Source organism: Nymphalis io, chromosome 3 (assembly GCF_905147045.1).
Source record: "Nymphalis io chromosome 3, ilAglIoxx1.1, whole genome shotgun sequence".
NCBI lineage: Eukaryota > Metazoa > Arthropoda > Insecta > Lepidoptera > Nymphalidae > Nymphalis > Nymphalis io.
The window spans coordinates 4,169,240-4,187,046 of NC_065890.1; the positions used below are offsets into that span (position 1 = coordinate 4,169,240).

General features: G+C 31.9%; 1 protein-coding gene across 3 annotated transcripts in view; it reads right to left on the minus strand.

The window, feature by feature from the left end:
• LOC126781366 (serine/threonine-protein kinase 26) overlaps positions 1–16,365 on the minus strand; it is an 84,735-nt gene extending 68,370 nt beyond the window's left edge. For all 3 annotated transcript variants that reach the window (XM_050506322.1, XM_050506321.1, XM_050506323.1), the window contains exon 1: positions 15,911–16,365. In XM_050506322.1, coding sequence (XP_050362279.1) covers positions 15,911–15,925 — 15 coding nt within the window. In that variant the 5' untranslated portion in view covers positions 15,926–16,365. The remainder of the gene's footprint in view (positions 1–15,910) is intronic.
• Between the last annotated feature and the right edge of the window lie 1,442 nt (positions 16,366–17,807).

The window sequence follows — 17,807 nt, forward strand, 5'->3', positions numbered from 1 at the left end:
TATTATGCTCTTAAACATCTTTTAATATTTCAACATTGCGAAAATTATTTCATTTAATTTTTAAATATGTATAAATAATATATATTCAAAAGTTCCATATAAAGGTATAAATCCCTATTGGCTACGAAACTGCGCTTGTCCTCACGCCTACATTTGCCATTCATTAGATTCTACCCTATATAGCAAACAGTTCGATAAACGGCCCCATGGAATGTGAATATTTTTTTCCAGTCTAGTCGTATAAATTACTTAAATACAGGTGAATAAAGTTTTTACAATTTATTTATGTAATAATATATTATACATACATATATATTTATTATATTATTTTTGCTGTTTGTATTTAGTAGGTTTCAATTAGTTCTTGTGTCGTTATGTATTGTGTTCCTACCTATGTCGACTTATGTAATTGTAAACTTACAACCAGTACAAACAGGAGTATAATAGTAAAAAAGAAAATTTAATGTATTAGCTTTAAACAAAACAAACACATAATCGATAAATCAAAATGGCTTTCTAGCAAACGTTACTTGTAGACTATAATAAACTTTAATAGTGAGTCTATTTACGTCTATAATCAAAATAATTTATCTATCAAATACAGCCATGAAAGCCTAGCGCTGTAAACTGGATTAGCCAGGATTTAATGAATTATCTAAGATGAAATCGTAAGTTACTTGCTAGTTAAAGTGCTTAATTGTCGCTGTCCGCACAATCTCCAAACCGATGCACGGACTAAACCGGTTTTCAATGAAAGTGACGTAGTTGTACTGTTTCCACTGTTTGAGTCATGCAAGTTTGTGATTTGCTAATCGATTTGCAATTCGCGGATATTGTCGTTATATTCATAAAATTTACAACATTGTATATAATTGTGACAGAAGCCGCATACCATGGACGAATATTAGAAACTCGTTCGTGTCGGGTGACGCGTGCGTAGTCGACATCCGACACGCATTGCAAGAGACAAGGAAATAAAACTGTTATATGAACTACAATGTAATAGCGTTAAATATAATTTGAATATATTTAAATTATCTTTATATTCAAGACATAGTATACTAAACTATCTTTAAACATTTCAAACATTTTATTTCATACCCATGTGAAACAAAATGTTGTGCAATTTCAGACGATCAAATTTTTAAAGAATACAATATTCTTAAATTTTAAGACTTACATAATTCGCTGTATTTTTATTATGCGCCGGTCGAACTGGTGCTGGTCTCGCTGGTTGTGGTGGCACTTTCATCTGCCTTCGGTCAAACGATGATGCATTACTACCAGACCAGCCCCACCGGCCCGGACCGTTACTTCCGTGTGGCAGTGAATAGGACGATTGAGGCCTTAGATGCCTATTATTAGGGCCGGATAATATCGGTCCAGAAGGGCCTCGCTGAGGAACAGGGCCGTTTGAGCCTTGTATATAATGATAATGCGGCGGGTTTGACACAGCTGCACCCCACATTTTAAAACTAAGCACTAATCACTTGTACACACTTTAAATAATACATATCACCTTATAACACTAACGATGATCGCACACTGACAAGGCATTCTACAATTTTTAATAGCCTTATCATCCTAATACTGATAATTAACCGATTACCAAAGTTTATAATTTCAATAATTTGATAAATTTGCTACAGGCAGGCATTCCAGCCGACGGTTCGCAAAGCAAAGACTGTTCGACATGAGCACTTGGAAAGCATGAACCACCGGACGTCAGTAAGACGTGTAAAGAATTAATTCTTGTTTGATGGACAATTGTTTCGACGAAAAAGGTCACTAATGAATTCGATCCATTATGAAGGGCTATGCAAATTACATTTTAAATTGTACTCAGTTTTAAGTCAGATGTCAAAGATGGACGATAGAACCACAAAATGTGTCCACAAGATCAAAATACCAAAACTATTAGACTATTTAGAACTAGTAAAAAGTTCACATCACTGAATGTCAGAATCCAATGGTAACTTATACGGTCACTAGTTTCCACTTCACCGAGCACCTCAGGAGAAATCTGTCCCGACAACAACTAATCCATCGTGATGGATGGCGTGTGTGTTACAACGCATTTGAGTGTAGACTGGTTGCGTGATGCCAGTGCTCGTTAAGCGTTCCACATCGGCCGTCCTGGCAATTGCATTATGATTTTTCGCAAGGGAGAGCGGGGGAGAGGCAAGCGCGCGGGCAACGGGCGGCGAACGGCGCCAGCGAACCGTGCAGCACCAGCTGCTTTGCTACAACGCAGCAGCGTCGGTACTTACTCAACATCAATTCAATCTTTCTCCTAAGTGAATCTGATTTTATTGACCACGCGCAGAATGCCAACTGCAATTGTAATATAATTAGTTAGAGCCAACGATTAAGTTGTAGAGAGAGAAGACCTAAAGCAACATCTCACTGATTAAAATATTTTAATATGCTTTTAACATAACCAAACATTCTTCATTCATAAATATTTTAACTTGCATATACATTTAGCTAAAAAAGCGTTCCAGTAAGTGAACGCGAAAGTCAAGATAAAAGCATTACAACATTTTCGCTGGCCCGCGACGGTGAACGACTTAGTTAAGACGTACAATATCTGACATTTGTATTCTACGTGCAATCCGCGACGGCCATGGCAGCCGGGTGAACTGTCTTGAGGAGTCACCGTCCTCTAAGCCGTGATCTGAATGCAAACTGTTCTGGACTGTGTAGCCTATTCTTCTTCGGTGATGGCACACATTGTTATAACAGTTTGACATTGGATGACGTGACTTACATACATTATCATTTACGACCGTTACTTTCTGTCATTTTTAGACATTACTACAAAAAAGTGCAGTAGGAAAAATGACATCATTGAAAACTGAATCAAGCGGATCTTGAATAGGCAACGATTGTGCATTTAAATGTAAACAACAGGTGTGCAAGACGTAAGTAAGAAAAGATAAAAAGTTTAATCATAGTAATCGACCTCTGAGAAAAAAAAGATAAAAATAGTATAAACAAAAAAGTAAATGTGCCAATGCTGGGCTAAGGCCTCTTCTCCTTTTAAAAGGAAACTTTAGGACATATTCCACTAGACTGCTCCAACGCGGGTTGGTGAAAACATATGTGGCAGATTTTCATCCGATACATGCTGGTTTCCTAATGATATTTTCTTTCACCACCACTTTCACAAGATGAATTATAAGCAAAAAATGAAAATTTTGAGGAATGAATTCCAAGTTTGAATCCGCAATCGTCGGTTAAGATATACGTGTTCCAATCTCTGTGTCATCTGGGTTCGTAATTCAATTAGATTATAATTAAAGAAGTTAGTGCTGGCTTGATGTTAAAAAGAAATTATATCAATCTAGTCGATATCTGATTCTAAGTGTTAAATGAATAAGCAATTTAGTTTATATTGTGCTATAATATTTCAAGGTAGACACAATTCAGTTGACGCTATAGCACTTAACCTCATCGTTGGTGGTAACATAAATCCTCTCATCGCAGTGGACCCAAAATTTATCGATGTGGTTGAGGTTTCCCTGTTCACTACACAACTAGTCTATTGGGACAACAAAGAAATTGCATTCTAAAAAAAGTTTTTTAAAAGAAAACAATTGGATTCAATTTCAACTATATTAAATGAAACTAAGAACATTGAAATAAGAACTATTAAAAAATACCTAAATTCTTATTTTAGTTCTATTGTGTTTCATAAGCCATATTTAGGATATGACCTAAACGAGTCAAGTGAATATAAACGAGAATACATGTAATTGGTTAGTTGGACCACTATTGGCACCTGGTACTTTTTACTACTGTAGTTGTAGATATACAAAACATACCATTTGCGTCACATCGGAAACGCATTAAGCGAACGCGACGATGCTATAAGAGCGCAATATCCGACCGACAACGTACTACACAGGTTTTAACGTGAAAACAAAACCTAGCTCGTGAATGTTGCAAATACACGATATTAGTTTTAGAATTGGCTACTCATTCGTAAATGAATTAACGTCTCAATAATATTTATGATATAATAATAAATAAGAATAAGATTATATACGAGAAATAATAGAAAACTAATCGTGAAGTCTGAAAAAAATTACTGAAAACTTAAGAGTAAAAAATTGATTAAACGAAAATAAGAAAACAAAATAACTATAAATCCGATTATCGTTAAAAGACACAAACGCAATTCCACCAAAGGCGAGAAGAAATCCAATAAAATGTTTACAGTCTAGCGGCATCTTATTTAAAAGCACTCGATTTATTTGATCTAAACAGACTTGTGCAGCGAGCGCCGATGCAATGGTCCGAAAAGAGCTATTTCCACCTGAAACTAGAATGAGAAAATCGATGGGCCAACACTATTCGATGTTGATGTATTTTAAAATTGAACTCAAAGTAAAGAAAATTCGTTTGAAAATTTGGTCAACCGAGAAAAGTTTTCCACTTAGGTAGGTACCTAATTATACAATTACTATCTTAAATTTTTTTCACAATTATTATCTTAAATTTTTGAATATATTCAGCAATCGCTTACATTATTGTATTATATAAAACGACGTTTAACGTGGAAATACAATTCTGAATACTTTTAAACGAACAGTTGCGACAGACAGCACATACGGGAACGCTATTTTAACGGTCTCTGAAAAAATTATGACTTATGCAACTGAAGTACATACTTTAGAATCGCGTGAAAGATATTTTATGAAACGATACGAACTTATATTAAATAACCATCATATCTCATCCGTTGAAAGTTGCATTGATTTATTTTCTTACGTCACAAAAAATAATATATCTAAAAACTTTGTCGTGTTATAAGGTCTGTGTATATTTTGTATTTATTCGTATTTAAAAAAATGCATCGTCAGATTAAATTTGGTTCATTTGAATATAAAGTAAAAAACTTCTCTTCATTCCGTGATTTGATTTGCAAAGCTATATCAAAATAAAAGCGCTTTACAACACGCCGAGTGTGCTAGTGCAAAGTATTCATTGAAGCATAACATAAAATTCTCGCGCACTTCGCGTAACAAATCTGTCTGGTATGCAAATAGTTGAGATTAATGTATCTCATACGAATTAAATTAGAATTTATTTTAATGATATCTATGCATATGAATATAAATTATGATTTCTATTTTAAAAACGACAACCATTTTCGAGGCATTTTATTACATAATACACAATACTTGGTGATGGGGCTTTGTGCAAGCCCGTCGGGGTAGGTACCACCCACTCATTAGTTATTTTACCGCTAAGCAGCAATACTATTGTTGCAATCCGGTTTGAAGGTTAAGTGAGCCAGTGTAACTAAAGGCACAAGGGACATATTATCTTCGTTCCCAAGGTTGGTGGTGCATTAGCGATGTAAAGAATAGTTAATATTTCCTACATCGCTAATGTCTATGAGCAATGGTGATCACTTAACATCAGGTGGGCTATTTGCTCGTCCAACCTATAACAACACCTATAACATAAAAAAAAACTTGGAAGTCATGAGAAAATGTCGAGCTGTCTATTTTGTTACATTGACATGTTTGACTATCGATAACTTTTTACTAACATTTACAACATCATTCAGTAACGTCTGTTTACTGACAGCTCGGTAGATAAAATAAACTGTATAAATATTCGAAGCTGCTTGTATCACATAAACATAACTATTTATTAATTAAACGATGACACAGACACAGTGTATACAATCACAGACATATAATACAGTACAGTAACAGCCTCTTAATGTCCCACTGCTGGGCTAAGGCCTCCTCTCCCTTTTTGAGGAGAAGGTTTGGAGCTTATTCCACCACGCTGCTCCAATGCGGGTTGGTAGAATACACATGTGGCAGAATTTCAATGAAATTAGACACATGCAGGTTTCCTCACGATGTTTTCCTTCACCGTTAAAGCACGAGATGAATTATAAACACAAATTAAGCACATGAAAATTCAGTGGTGCTTGCCCAGGTTTGAACCCACGATCATCGGTTAACATTCACGCGTTCTTACCACTAGGCCATCTCGGCTTTTTAATAATAATAAATTTTAATAATAATAAAAAATAAATGTCCTATTTATTAATATTTATCGATCTACATAAATTGTCAATAAATATAAACAATATAGTAGCAGACATTGTTCCATAAGTGCCAGCCACTTCAGAATATGAGAGTTCATGAGGCTTACCCGGAAATAACATTCACACCGTATCTAATTACGAAGGTGTTAGAAAATAGTTGTCGTTACCATGTTCTTGGTGTTAATCAAACAAATTATGCAACTGAGAATGTATCTACGAAGAACTTTTCACATAATTTAATAACAAAAAAAAAAACACACGAATTGAACGAACACACGAACCCACGAAAATGAAAATTCAATTGATAGTTATATCCTTCTTTTATTATTTAAAGTTTGTTACATAAGATGTTTTAAAAAAGTAAACCACGTAGATGTCCGTTCAAAAATAAACAAGAACGCGACCTGAATGCATATTTTTATTTCTGTGTAACATTCCAATGAAATAGACAGCATTTCCTTCTCCGCCGTGTCGTCGCGACTACTTTATCCAAGTTGGCTTAATGCATTATAGGAATTTAACTTACACGAAACTGTGTCAATCCTCGCGGTGTATATCCATATAGCATGTACATTAATATAACGTTTTGTCTCACTCTTAAAACTTCTAGATTATTTAAAATGTTTTTATTTCGTTGATCGTAGAATAAAACTTGTAATTATAATAAGTCTATAAATATACATATTTTTCTAAAGATTCAAGTATGAGACACTGAAATTTTGAATTATACAAAAAGTTACTGAACAGTTTTTTCTTTACTTTTATATATAGATAAGACAAATGATAAACACGACATTTTTTTACTTTATTTACCTTGTAATCTAAAAGACGATACGAGTCTTAAAAGTTTATAAGGCGACTACCGCGTCAAGCTATGTATGACAACACTATCAGAAATGCAAATTACATGATATACAGCAGTTAACATGCAGACATGACATCTCCATAAGTAATAAGCGAGGACAAGAACATTAGAACACGTTTGAGAAAATTGCCTCTATAATTATAGTCGCTATTTATATCTTTGATTTTAGGATACTAGGTCGAGAGGTGAGACTTAAAATGCTTTAACAAAATAGCGTTTAATGAATTTAAAAAAAAAACAAATCTTGATCTTATTATATAGTAATATATATAGTAACAGCCTGTTAATGTCCCACTGCTGGGCGAAGGCCTCCTCTCCCTTTTGAGGAGAAGGTTTGGAGCTTATTCCACCATGCTGCTCCAATGCGGGTTGGTTGCTTATTATATACTTTTATTTATCTCGCAATTTTCGTTAGTTTGTTCAGGTCAAATATTGCAAGCAGAGTTGGAACCACTTCCCCTTATCTAACGGACTTATATTTTACATGTTGGTTCACATCCAGTGACAATGCATGTTTAGGGTGAGCATGAACTGCAGTATAAAAACGATTATCTCTCAATATCATAGATTTTATATGGTATCCAAACAATTGTAGCTTATGATAAAAAAGACGTACGACAGCTAAACGTGAACAGCGGCAGTAGAATGAGCGTAATTTTGGAAAGTGGTCGCTAACTCGAACGGTCACGCAACATCGGACACACGATATTAGGAACGCAATCTGAATTAATGATACAGCGGTGTTAATGCGGTTAGGTTAAGCGGCAATAATAATTTAAGTCTATGTTATTTAGTTTTTAGTCTCTTATTTATAATCAACTTTTCAGATATGTTCGTTTAGCAGTAAATTTAACCTTTACGACGTTTCGAACCAACGATTTCTTAATGTAAATGTTATCTATTTATGACGTTAATTACCTTTTTGACGTCTGTCTCACAACATCAAATTAAAATACAAGATTTTGCAATTTCTTATTGCTTGTCGAAGCAATAGAACTACCAAAGGTTCGGAAAAGGAATTACACAGTCTTAATAAGAACCGGCAAAAGAACTCAGCTGTTTCCTTATCAAACATTTAAAAATGTTTACAATATTCGATATTGGATAGAAATAGCCAGGCGATGGTAGATTCATAGTAATGATAATAATGATTAAAAAATTCTTCATTTATACTTTTGTGACGAGTGCACTTATAATACAATTACAAGAAACGACTTACGTATCATTATAAACTATGGAAAAAATCATAATTCAGGAGAAATCTCGATTTACTTATGACGTTACGTAGCTTGGGAACGCAGACCATGACTATTAAACTTTGCGATAAGCAGGTAGCAGTTATCTTAGTTTGACTCGTAATTATGTACAGTAAGTAGCTGCAATACTAATGAACTGCATTTTACATAACCAATGCAATGTCGAGAAGACACGCTATGCAACATGCACAAGAAACCAAGGTCATTGCGACACACTCAATTAGCATGAATTACAGTCGTTTGATGTATAAATAAGTAAAGGTAACACATACCCACGATCGTGACGAAATACATTGCATCGTCTTCAACTTTTGACCCTAGTAACCTACTTGCAAGGCGAACGAGATTCAGAAAGCTATAGTACACTACGAACATTTTGATTAGTAAAATTCTTATTTAAAATAATTACGAAGGTTTTATGTGTTTTTTTTTTATATTTAATTATTGTAATAGTAAATAAATTGTTTATAATTCGTATTAAAACAAAGAATTATATATCATCGCAGTGCTACGTTAGAGGTGAGCAATGAGAACTAAGACCAAGGGCAGTACAAGTAAATTCAATTAATTCAATGAATTGATCGACTTTAATTATATGCAAGTACAGCTAAAGTTAAATCGATACAATTTGAACTACTGCGCTATGTAATTCGTGTTTAAAATTACAATCATTTGTACATGCCGTTATAATTTTCTAAATAATAGTAAATGTAGTCGAACAAAACGACTATGAGTAAAAACTCCACAAACCATATTTATTAGAACTTGTTCTGCGCGTGATTGAAAAACAGAAACTGATATAAAAAAACGTAATCACAACATGATAGATGAGATGTGATGCGGCTTCTTATCATTAGGAACTAGTTAGCTGGTTACTTCGTGAATATTTATTGCCATATAGTACCTAGAACGATCTAGCAGAAATATTAAACTTATTTACTAAAGAATGTTCACGCCCGGAGCTCTAATGCCTATAATATATATACATATAATTTAAACAATTAGTTTATAAATTGAACCGTTATTTTTTGAAACCAATCGCAGACCTAGAAGAAATTAACATCGAACATGTACAATTATATCAATTGAATCAATTAGGTTTCGCTTTATTATTGAGATTAAAGCAACGGTAACATTCGTTTACGTTTATTGCTTGTACCATTCGGACTTTCAACTAATAACCTCTATCGCACTTACATTGCGGAATTGTTATTGTCTCTTGGCCAATCACTTGCAACTTTTTCAACTTGGCCGCCGCAATTTCTTATTGTTCTGCATATGACGTCAGAACGTTATACAATCTCGAATGCTGATTATCTTATGTTTGTTAAATTAAAATAAGCATTGTTCTTAACTCAGTTGTACTTTGCGTACCAATAATAATCATTGTTTAATTCTATTGCTGATCATATTTATCTACTGTCTTATTTTGACATATTTTATTAAGCACAACAATATGGAATTAATTTCCTACTATTAGTGTACTACATTTGTAGTGATGCGGAAATGATATGTAACATATATATGAACAATTTAAATTATAAAACTTTAATTTAAATAAAAAAGTATAAACTCGTTTCTATTCGTAGCTTTAATTAATGAAACGAATATATATTTTTACTCAACGTGACACCAGAAACTAATAATCTACAATACAAGAAAATGATCTCTTCTTCGTGTATTTTTATTGGTTCACATATAAGCTCAAGTCCTGGGCTCCTGACCTATCCTTCCTTGGGATTCAAGCTTGCTTTATACGAATTTTACCAAAATCAATGGTTCAATGGTTTATTACCTTTGAAAACCTTACAGACAGACAATTTTATAATATTACTATAGATGTTTGTTTGTAATTCGACAAGCAAGTAAAGCAGATAGTTCTGTGCTAGAACTCTGCGATCGCGTCGGATTACTGCCCCACGGGACTAAGAGGAAAAGGGGTTCGTTTGTGTTGAGCACACACGTCTACGATTCAATTTATCTCCAGCACAGTTGGCTAATCTCCGTTAAAAATAAAAATCAATAAGGAATACATCAGCATACTTACGATAAAAATATGAAATATTTAACATTATTTATAACTTATTAAAATTATAGAGGATTTATTAAAATATGTATATATAGCAAATAATTAACCGCCTCTAAAAGCTATATTGTTAATTAATGTGATAGAGTTAATAAGGGCCTTCTATCAATCGTGAATATTGATGAGTGACCCCCCGACTTAAAAATAACACATATACGTATGTGACACGACCATTTAACTTATGAATAACAAAACTGTTATATGTTATTGTACGTAGATTCTATTTATTTATTTTTTAAAAAAACATTGTTAAGAATAATATTATTGACACAACCCGCGGTTTGTTGATATCATGATATCGTTTTTTTTACATATTTTAAAATATCGTAAGCTGTGTAAAAACCCTTTCAAAATTAAAAAAATATATTTAAGATCTCAAAACAGTTGCTATTGAGTAGTTCAGTTATATCGTATGTGCCTTATGAATAACTCATTCTACTTTATTTCTGAATTCGAATTTCGAACATATGTTGGATCATACATAAGTTGGAAGTAAGCAAGAATATTGCAAATATTTATATAACATATTGTTTTTATTAAAACTGTACTCGCAAGCTTAAAGTATTTTAATGCTACCGTATATTTTATCCAGCAATACTTCATAATAAAGTGGTGACTTGTTAAATGATCGGTAAGTAGGGCGACCGGTGGGGACGTCAGGGTAATAAACGTTATTATGCAACCGTGTTTCATCGTAAATTGCCTTTTTTGTTTTTCATGACAACACTTTTTTTTTCAGAATAACAATGTTATTGACCTTTTCAAATATAGTAACAAACTATTTGCAAATAAAGTTAATTTAAACAAAAAAAAAAAATTGCATTGAGAAATTGGAAAAGAGAATTTTTTAATTTAAGTTTTTATTGCGCAGCAGATAGTTCTGTGTGCGGAATATTTATGTTGAGTGTCAGAGTAACTTACAATTCATATTGTTTTTTCTGTACGAGTTGATATTTTTGTACTTATTTTTATTTCATTAATTTCCTTTTATTTCATGTCCTCACATTTGCCTTTTCGGTCTGCGATAAAAAAAAACGAATAAAACGAATGTTCCGCTCTGTTTGGTCTAATATGTACAAGTGTTTCAATTATAAAAATATGAATACTTGAAAAAATTTTCAAGCATTTCGATTTTTTATGTTACACATACATATTAAGAATAAAGTTAATCACGTACTACAAAATATTATGTGACACCCTACTAAGCAATCATAATTCATTCAAAATATAACGAGCACACATTTTAACGTCATTGTCGCTATATTGTTTGACTGGCTCGTTGGACTAGTGGCTTGATATAAGGCCGCAGACCCGGGGTTCAATTCCCAGGTCGGGCCATTAAAAAGTTATTGGGTTTTTCTGTCAGAAAAATTCTCAGAAGCAACCCGGAGTCTGGAAGTTGGAAGTGTGAACACTCCCGTGCCTCGGAAAGCACGTAAAGCCGTTGCTCCTGCGCCTGAACTCTTTCCGGTTGTATCGGATTGCCGTCCCATCGGATTATGAGAGTTAAGGAATAGAGAGTGCACCTGTGTTTGCGCACACACTTGTGCACAATAATATCTCCTGCGTAGTTGGCTAATCTCTCTTGAGATTGGCCGCCGTGGCCGAAATCGGTCTGGAGGACATTATTTATTATTGTTTTCATAATATGCCTGATATCGCAGACACCTATCAAATCCCGGCTAATGTTATTTATTGGATTTTCTGTAATCAAATTCTTAGTAGCACCCCGGAGTTTATAGTTAGAAGTTGGCAGTACACACTCTCGATTGTCAAACTACCTATGGGAACAGATATAAGCACAAATATATGTGCAAATACATATGCATTTATGTATAATATCTTCCATTAAAATATAATACGTTGATATTTATATCTATTGTTCAATAGAAGCATTAGTCAAAGATTGTTATATTTTACATACATTCTGATGAAGTGACTTGTCTGAATGGAAACCATTCAAACTCAAGATGGTGTAGATCTTTCTATTGAATTGTTACGGGTTAAAAAGCTTGTTACAGTAGTATTTATTAAAGAAACAAGAGAAAAAATAGGTCTCACGATTAGCGGAACATTGACAATGGAAAGCATAATTAATATCACTCAAAATTACAGTCCGTAGGCAAAGGTCTACTCTTCGTCAGCCGAAAAAGTATATAATTGTAAAACCATTGTATTCGTACAATACATATTTCTTAAAATAACAGCTAAATTTTTTTTATAGCCGTAGTATATAGTTACCGAGATCACGCGAGCGAACAAACAGTACTGTACTCCACCTTTCACCCACGGGCCCAATAGTTCATATGAATCATGGAACAGCGAGGTCAAATCTTGATTTTATTGTGGTCGACTGCCATAAATAGTGACATTATATAGCTCATCATAATTATTCGATTACCCTTTCGCATTTACTTATAATGACTAGGGATATGAAAATTCTAATATATATAATTGAAATTAATAATATTGAGATTTGAAAACAGTATTACTAGAAACTATATTAGTATGCTGTATAATATAATATATTTTATAAAAATGCAATGCGCAAAACATTAATATAAAATAATAGTTTTTTTTTTTTTTTTTAATTCTACTTAATGATCACATAAATTAAATAAGAACATGGGTGCGATAATCATATTTGGAAATCAATAAGCTAATTTATGATGAAATTTTAGTATTTAGGTGCAAGTATACAACTGAAACATTTTTATTACGAATATATTTCAAAGTATTCGTTTTTAATTTCCGTTTTGTATTGTCTTGTATAAACATAAACGAGAATCAAATAAGCTCGGAATTTCGGTCCAGAAAAGTCAAACAAAAGTATGTCTGGCTCGGGCAGGTGTTTACTATATACGACAAACACTACAATGTAACTAAACTACTAACGTTGCTTTGGAAATAATCCAACATTTGAAATTAGCTTTACATTGAAAATTAACTAGAAAAAACATGAAAATAAAAAAATGTACTTGTTTTAAAGTGCCGTATTGAATTTCTACAAAATATAATATAACAAAAAACGTAAGCCAGTTATAATGCAGCAGTTTTTCCATAAAATTGGAGGGCTGTAGTTTGATTGTTGATAATTCCGGGTCAACGACCCTGCGCGCACGACTGCCAACTGCGATTTACTCAAATCGACACGATGACTGACGGGAGTGTTCGATTCTATTAGGCTTTTTCACAATTAATTTCACGGTAAGCCTTTAACCGTTGATTATAATATTATCTGTAGAAACGTTTGATAAAATAAATTATTATTATTATTTATAATAATAATAATATCGACGTTACTTCTTACCACTAAATTTATATAACATAATTGACGTAATAAGATCTTATAACTTAATATAAATATTAAACGAAAACATGCATGTGATGTATGAGGCTTATTTTTTTGCACTTCTAAAATTAGACAAAAATCAATAATTTGAACAACAATTAGTACCGTTATATTTTATAAGAACTTAATTTTAATACTCAGAATTGCATTAAAATGTACTGTTTTTAAGCGAGGAAGCATTTATCGCAACAATCTACATAGTATCATTGTTTAAAAAAGACCACATGAGACTTGTTACGACACCATAGCTACGTTTGTTGTCATATGAGTGCGATCGGGGGGTCAACATGGAAACTATGAGCCAAATAGATGAAACTCTAGTCAGTATTCATATTCGAACTATTCATTTTTTTATTTCTGTGTCGTTTTTTTATCATACAGCCTTATTAACTTGCTTTTGAAGATGTAACATAAAATTTTATTATACCATCAATGTAGCTTACATTAAACTTGTATTAGGAGAGAGAATACTACGATAGTCCAAGATCTGCATCGAATTTGCGACTTTCGTACTGCTAGGCGGGAACCTAGCAGTACAGCAGCAGTTAAGCAAACGATGTTCGCTACATAAAAATAGAATAAAACTGATAAACCAGAGGCTATCGTATGCGCCACGATCTCAGGCAGCTTGAATCAGAATTCAGCATTGTAACATTGAAAGCTACAAACATGGTCAACTACTATGCATTTAATAAACTCGTTACGGTACAGTTTGACCTCCGAAAACGTAACAGCGTGGTCTCACGAGCGATATCGGGCACCTCGCTGGCCACGCACGCACGCTCTCTTCTGCTGCGGAATAACAATCGAGCCGTGGGAATACATCAAACACCACATTTTGAAATTACGTAGCTGATTTAAAGTTACAATATTACACTAGTTATACATTACATTGTTATATAAATAATTTATAACTAGTTTGTATGAGATATAAAAAATGTTGCCAATATAAAAAAATGCTGATAAATGAAAGAAATAAAGACTATTTTGACTTAACCAGAAATTTATTTTAGTGCAGCTTGATTATGTTATAAAATTTAGTTCTTGTAAAAATATTTAGGAGCACATGTCTAAAAAAGGATATCATTTAAAATTTCAATATTTAAAACATTTATTTACTTATTTAAAAGCAGGAAGTGTATATTAGAATCAATGATAAGTATAATTTTACAAAGCAATATAACTTCGAAATAAATAAAATTTTAATCTAAGACTTTGTTATTCAATAATTTTATTATAAATTTAAATAATTTTAAAACAAAATCTTTAACAAGTGATTTAAATCATGTAGTACATGTTTGTAAATATAAAAACGTATAAAATAAGTACATAAGTAGGAAATAATTTTAATAACAGATTTTTAAGTATAAATAATTTCCTGGTGTGGTAAGATAAAAGTTAATCAACAACATGAATATAGGTAAAAAGTTATATATATAAAAATATATTGAAATAATATTAAAGCAATATATATTATTAGTATTTTAAGTTATTCATTAAAACATTAATTAACATTAGGATAATTATAGAAAAAATATTGCATAATATAATATCTTCATATTCCTCATAGAATACCTATTAGTATACCAAAATCTTCTCATGCAATACTAATTAAATTATAATATACTTGATTTGACTTTTATAGTTCATTTATAAAATATTTATAGAAGTCATGGTAGTTGAGTAAATCAAAATTTTCTTTTTTAAATATAAATATTTGTATTTTTTGTAATCAGTTATAGAGTATGACACAAAATATAAATTATGAATATATTCTTATATTAATTTAGTAAAACTGTAATGCAAAATATGTGTAATTGTTTTTTAACACAATTTTAATAGCTTAGTCATATTAAAAAATTATAATAAAAATGTGTGAAGATTATTATATTTAAAAAAAGTAAAATATTTATTATTAAAAATATGCTAAGAGTTGTAAGTACTTCATAAAGTAGTAATAAATTTATCATTTTGTCTGATATTGATATAACATTTATAGAAAATAATCAGTTTGTGTGACACATTCTTAAGAGGATTTATGTAGATAATAACTTAAATAAATACACATACCTGAATATAGATATAAAAACTGATATTATACAGCTACACTTCACTGAATATCTTGCTCAGTGACTTGAATGACACTATCTCTTAACAATATAATTCTAACTTGAAAATATTTTTCTTTACTTTGTTTGCATATTACTTTTCAGATGTTGTTATTAAAATTATAATATGTATTTTCTATTTTAAAAGTATATTAAGTGACACTCACCTCACTGAAGGCCATCACTTTGGCCGGGGCTATATCTTCGTCCGACCTTCTTAATTAACTTTATCACGGTCTATCAAAACAAATAGTTCAAGCTTTTGTTTCCCAACATTGAAGACAGTCCCGACATCTAACATCCCCACGACACAAATACATCTGAACTCGGTAACTTCACTCACTGCGCAAGAACAAAATTTTATATCTAAAATGAAAACACCTGACCGAATCACAAATCACTGAAAAAAAACCAACATTCCTCAGGTGGGATAGATGCACATTCAATTATAAAATATTTACAAAATTTTAATGTTAATTTCACTATAACACTACTGTTATTTTTGTTAATATCAAGAATACCAGCCCATTACGAAATAGAAAACGAATAAAAAATGTCATCAAATGTGTGTTGAAGTAACACGGAACGAACAATCAACCGGAGATGAACTCGCCATCTTGCTTTCATGTCATAGACAGTACAGGCAATCCTTAAAACTTAACTCGCTGTCAAAAACGTACACGTTCGGCAACTTAACAAACTAACTGTGAAGTTACTAATGTATTAAAGCAAGCTGTTCACTATTATTGAAAAATCTTGTTTGTATTTTATCAAAATCGAAATTAATTTATTATAACCGAATTATGTTTTAAAAAAAAATATGTACACTTATTCAAATATATTAAATGTTTTAATGAAAATATCGTCAAATTATGTTGTATAAAAAGTAAAAAGAATATACAATCATTATCATTATTAATCAAAGAAGAATGGAAGTAATTAAGTTTTATTTAATATAAGTAATAAAATAATATAAGCAGATTTATATTTTTTACAGGTTGCAAACAGTCATTAAATGAAGCAAATTAAGCACTCTTTCTAATTTCTATCGATCTAATTATAATGGATTTTTATGTTTGTCATTTTCGTGTCTTCTCAGGGTGTGTAGGTATCTACCATATTTGCAAACGCTCCGCGCTCCTAATACTTTAATGCAACTTAAACTTATAACATTTACTTTTTACAGCTCCATGAGAATGGACTATATTTTATGAGGTTTAATGTATGCAATTGATGTCTCTTTAATTTAACAATACGCACGTCTCCTATTAATCGTTGGCGGTGGGTACTATGCGGTAAGCTTTCACGCGTCAGCAACCTAATCTATAAATATTCTAAATTTTATCAAATAGTAATATTTTAGACAATGATGGTTCAATCAATTACTTTTAATACCTACAAAGTATATGCCAATTTTATGTTTGTGACGTTAAATGTAAATGATTGTAAATAGGTTTGTACAAATACTGATGTAATTGAAACTTTAGAGAGGCGGTACATAGTATAATAGTATCTATCTCTTAAAACTGAAATAAAGTTTTTAATGGAGTTATTTAAAACTAATTTGTATATATACACTATTATATATAATATATAGCTATTCTATAATATATAATACCTATTGAATGAACTTATTCATTTTAAGCTGGTGGTAAGGCTTTGTGCAAACTCATCTGGGTAGGTACCACTCACTCATCAGATATTCTACCGCAAAACAGCAGTACTTGGTTTTGTTGTGTTTCGGTTTGAAGGGTAATTACAAGCACAAGGGGCATAAAATCTTAGGTCCCAAGGTTGGTGGCGCATTGGCTATGTTAGCGATGGTTGATATTTCTTACAATGTCAATGTCTAAGGGCGTTGGTGACCACTTACCATCAGGTGGCCCATATACTCATCCGCCGTCCTATTCTATAAAAAAAAAACTTTTACGAACTCAATTTTAAAATATATCGAAGTTAACTTGACTTCTTTATTAAGTAACCACTATGAAAAAAAAAGCAAATAAAAAACGCATTATCGAATTATATACTATGTGCTATATACAATTTGACAATAACATTGTG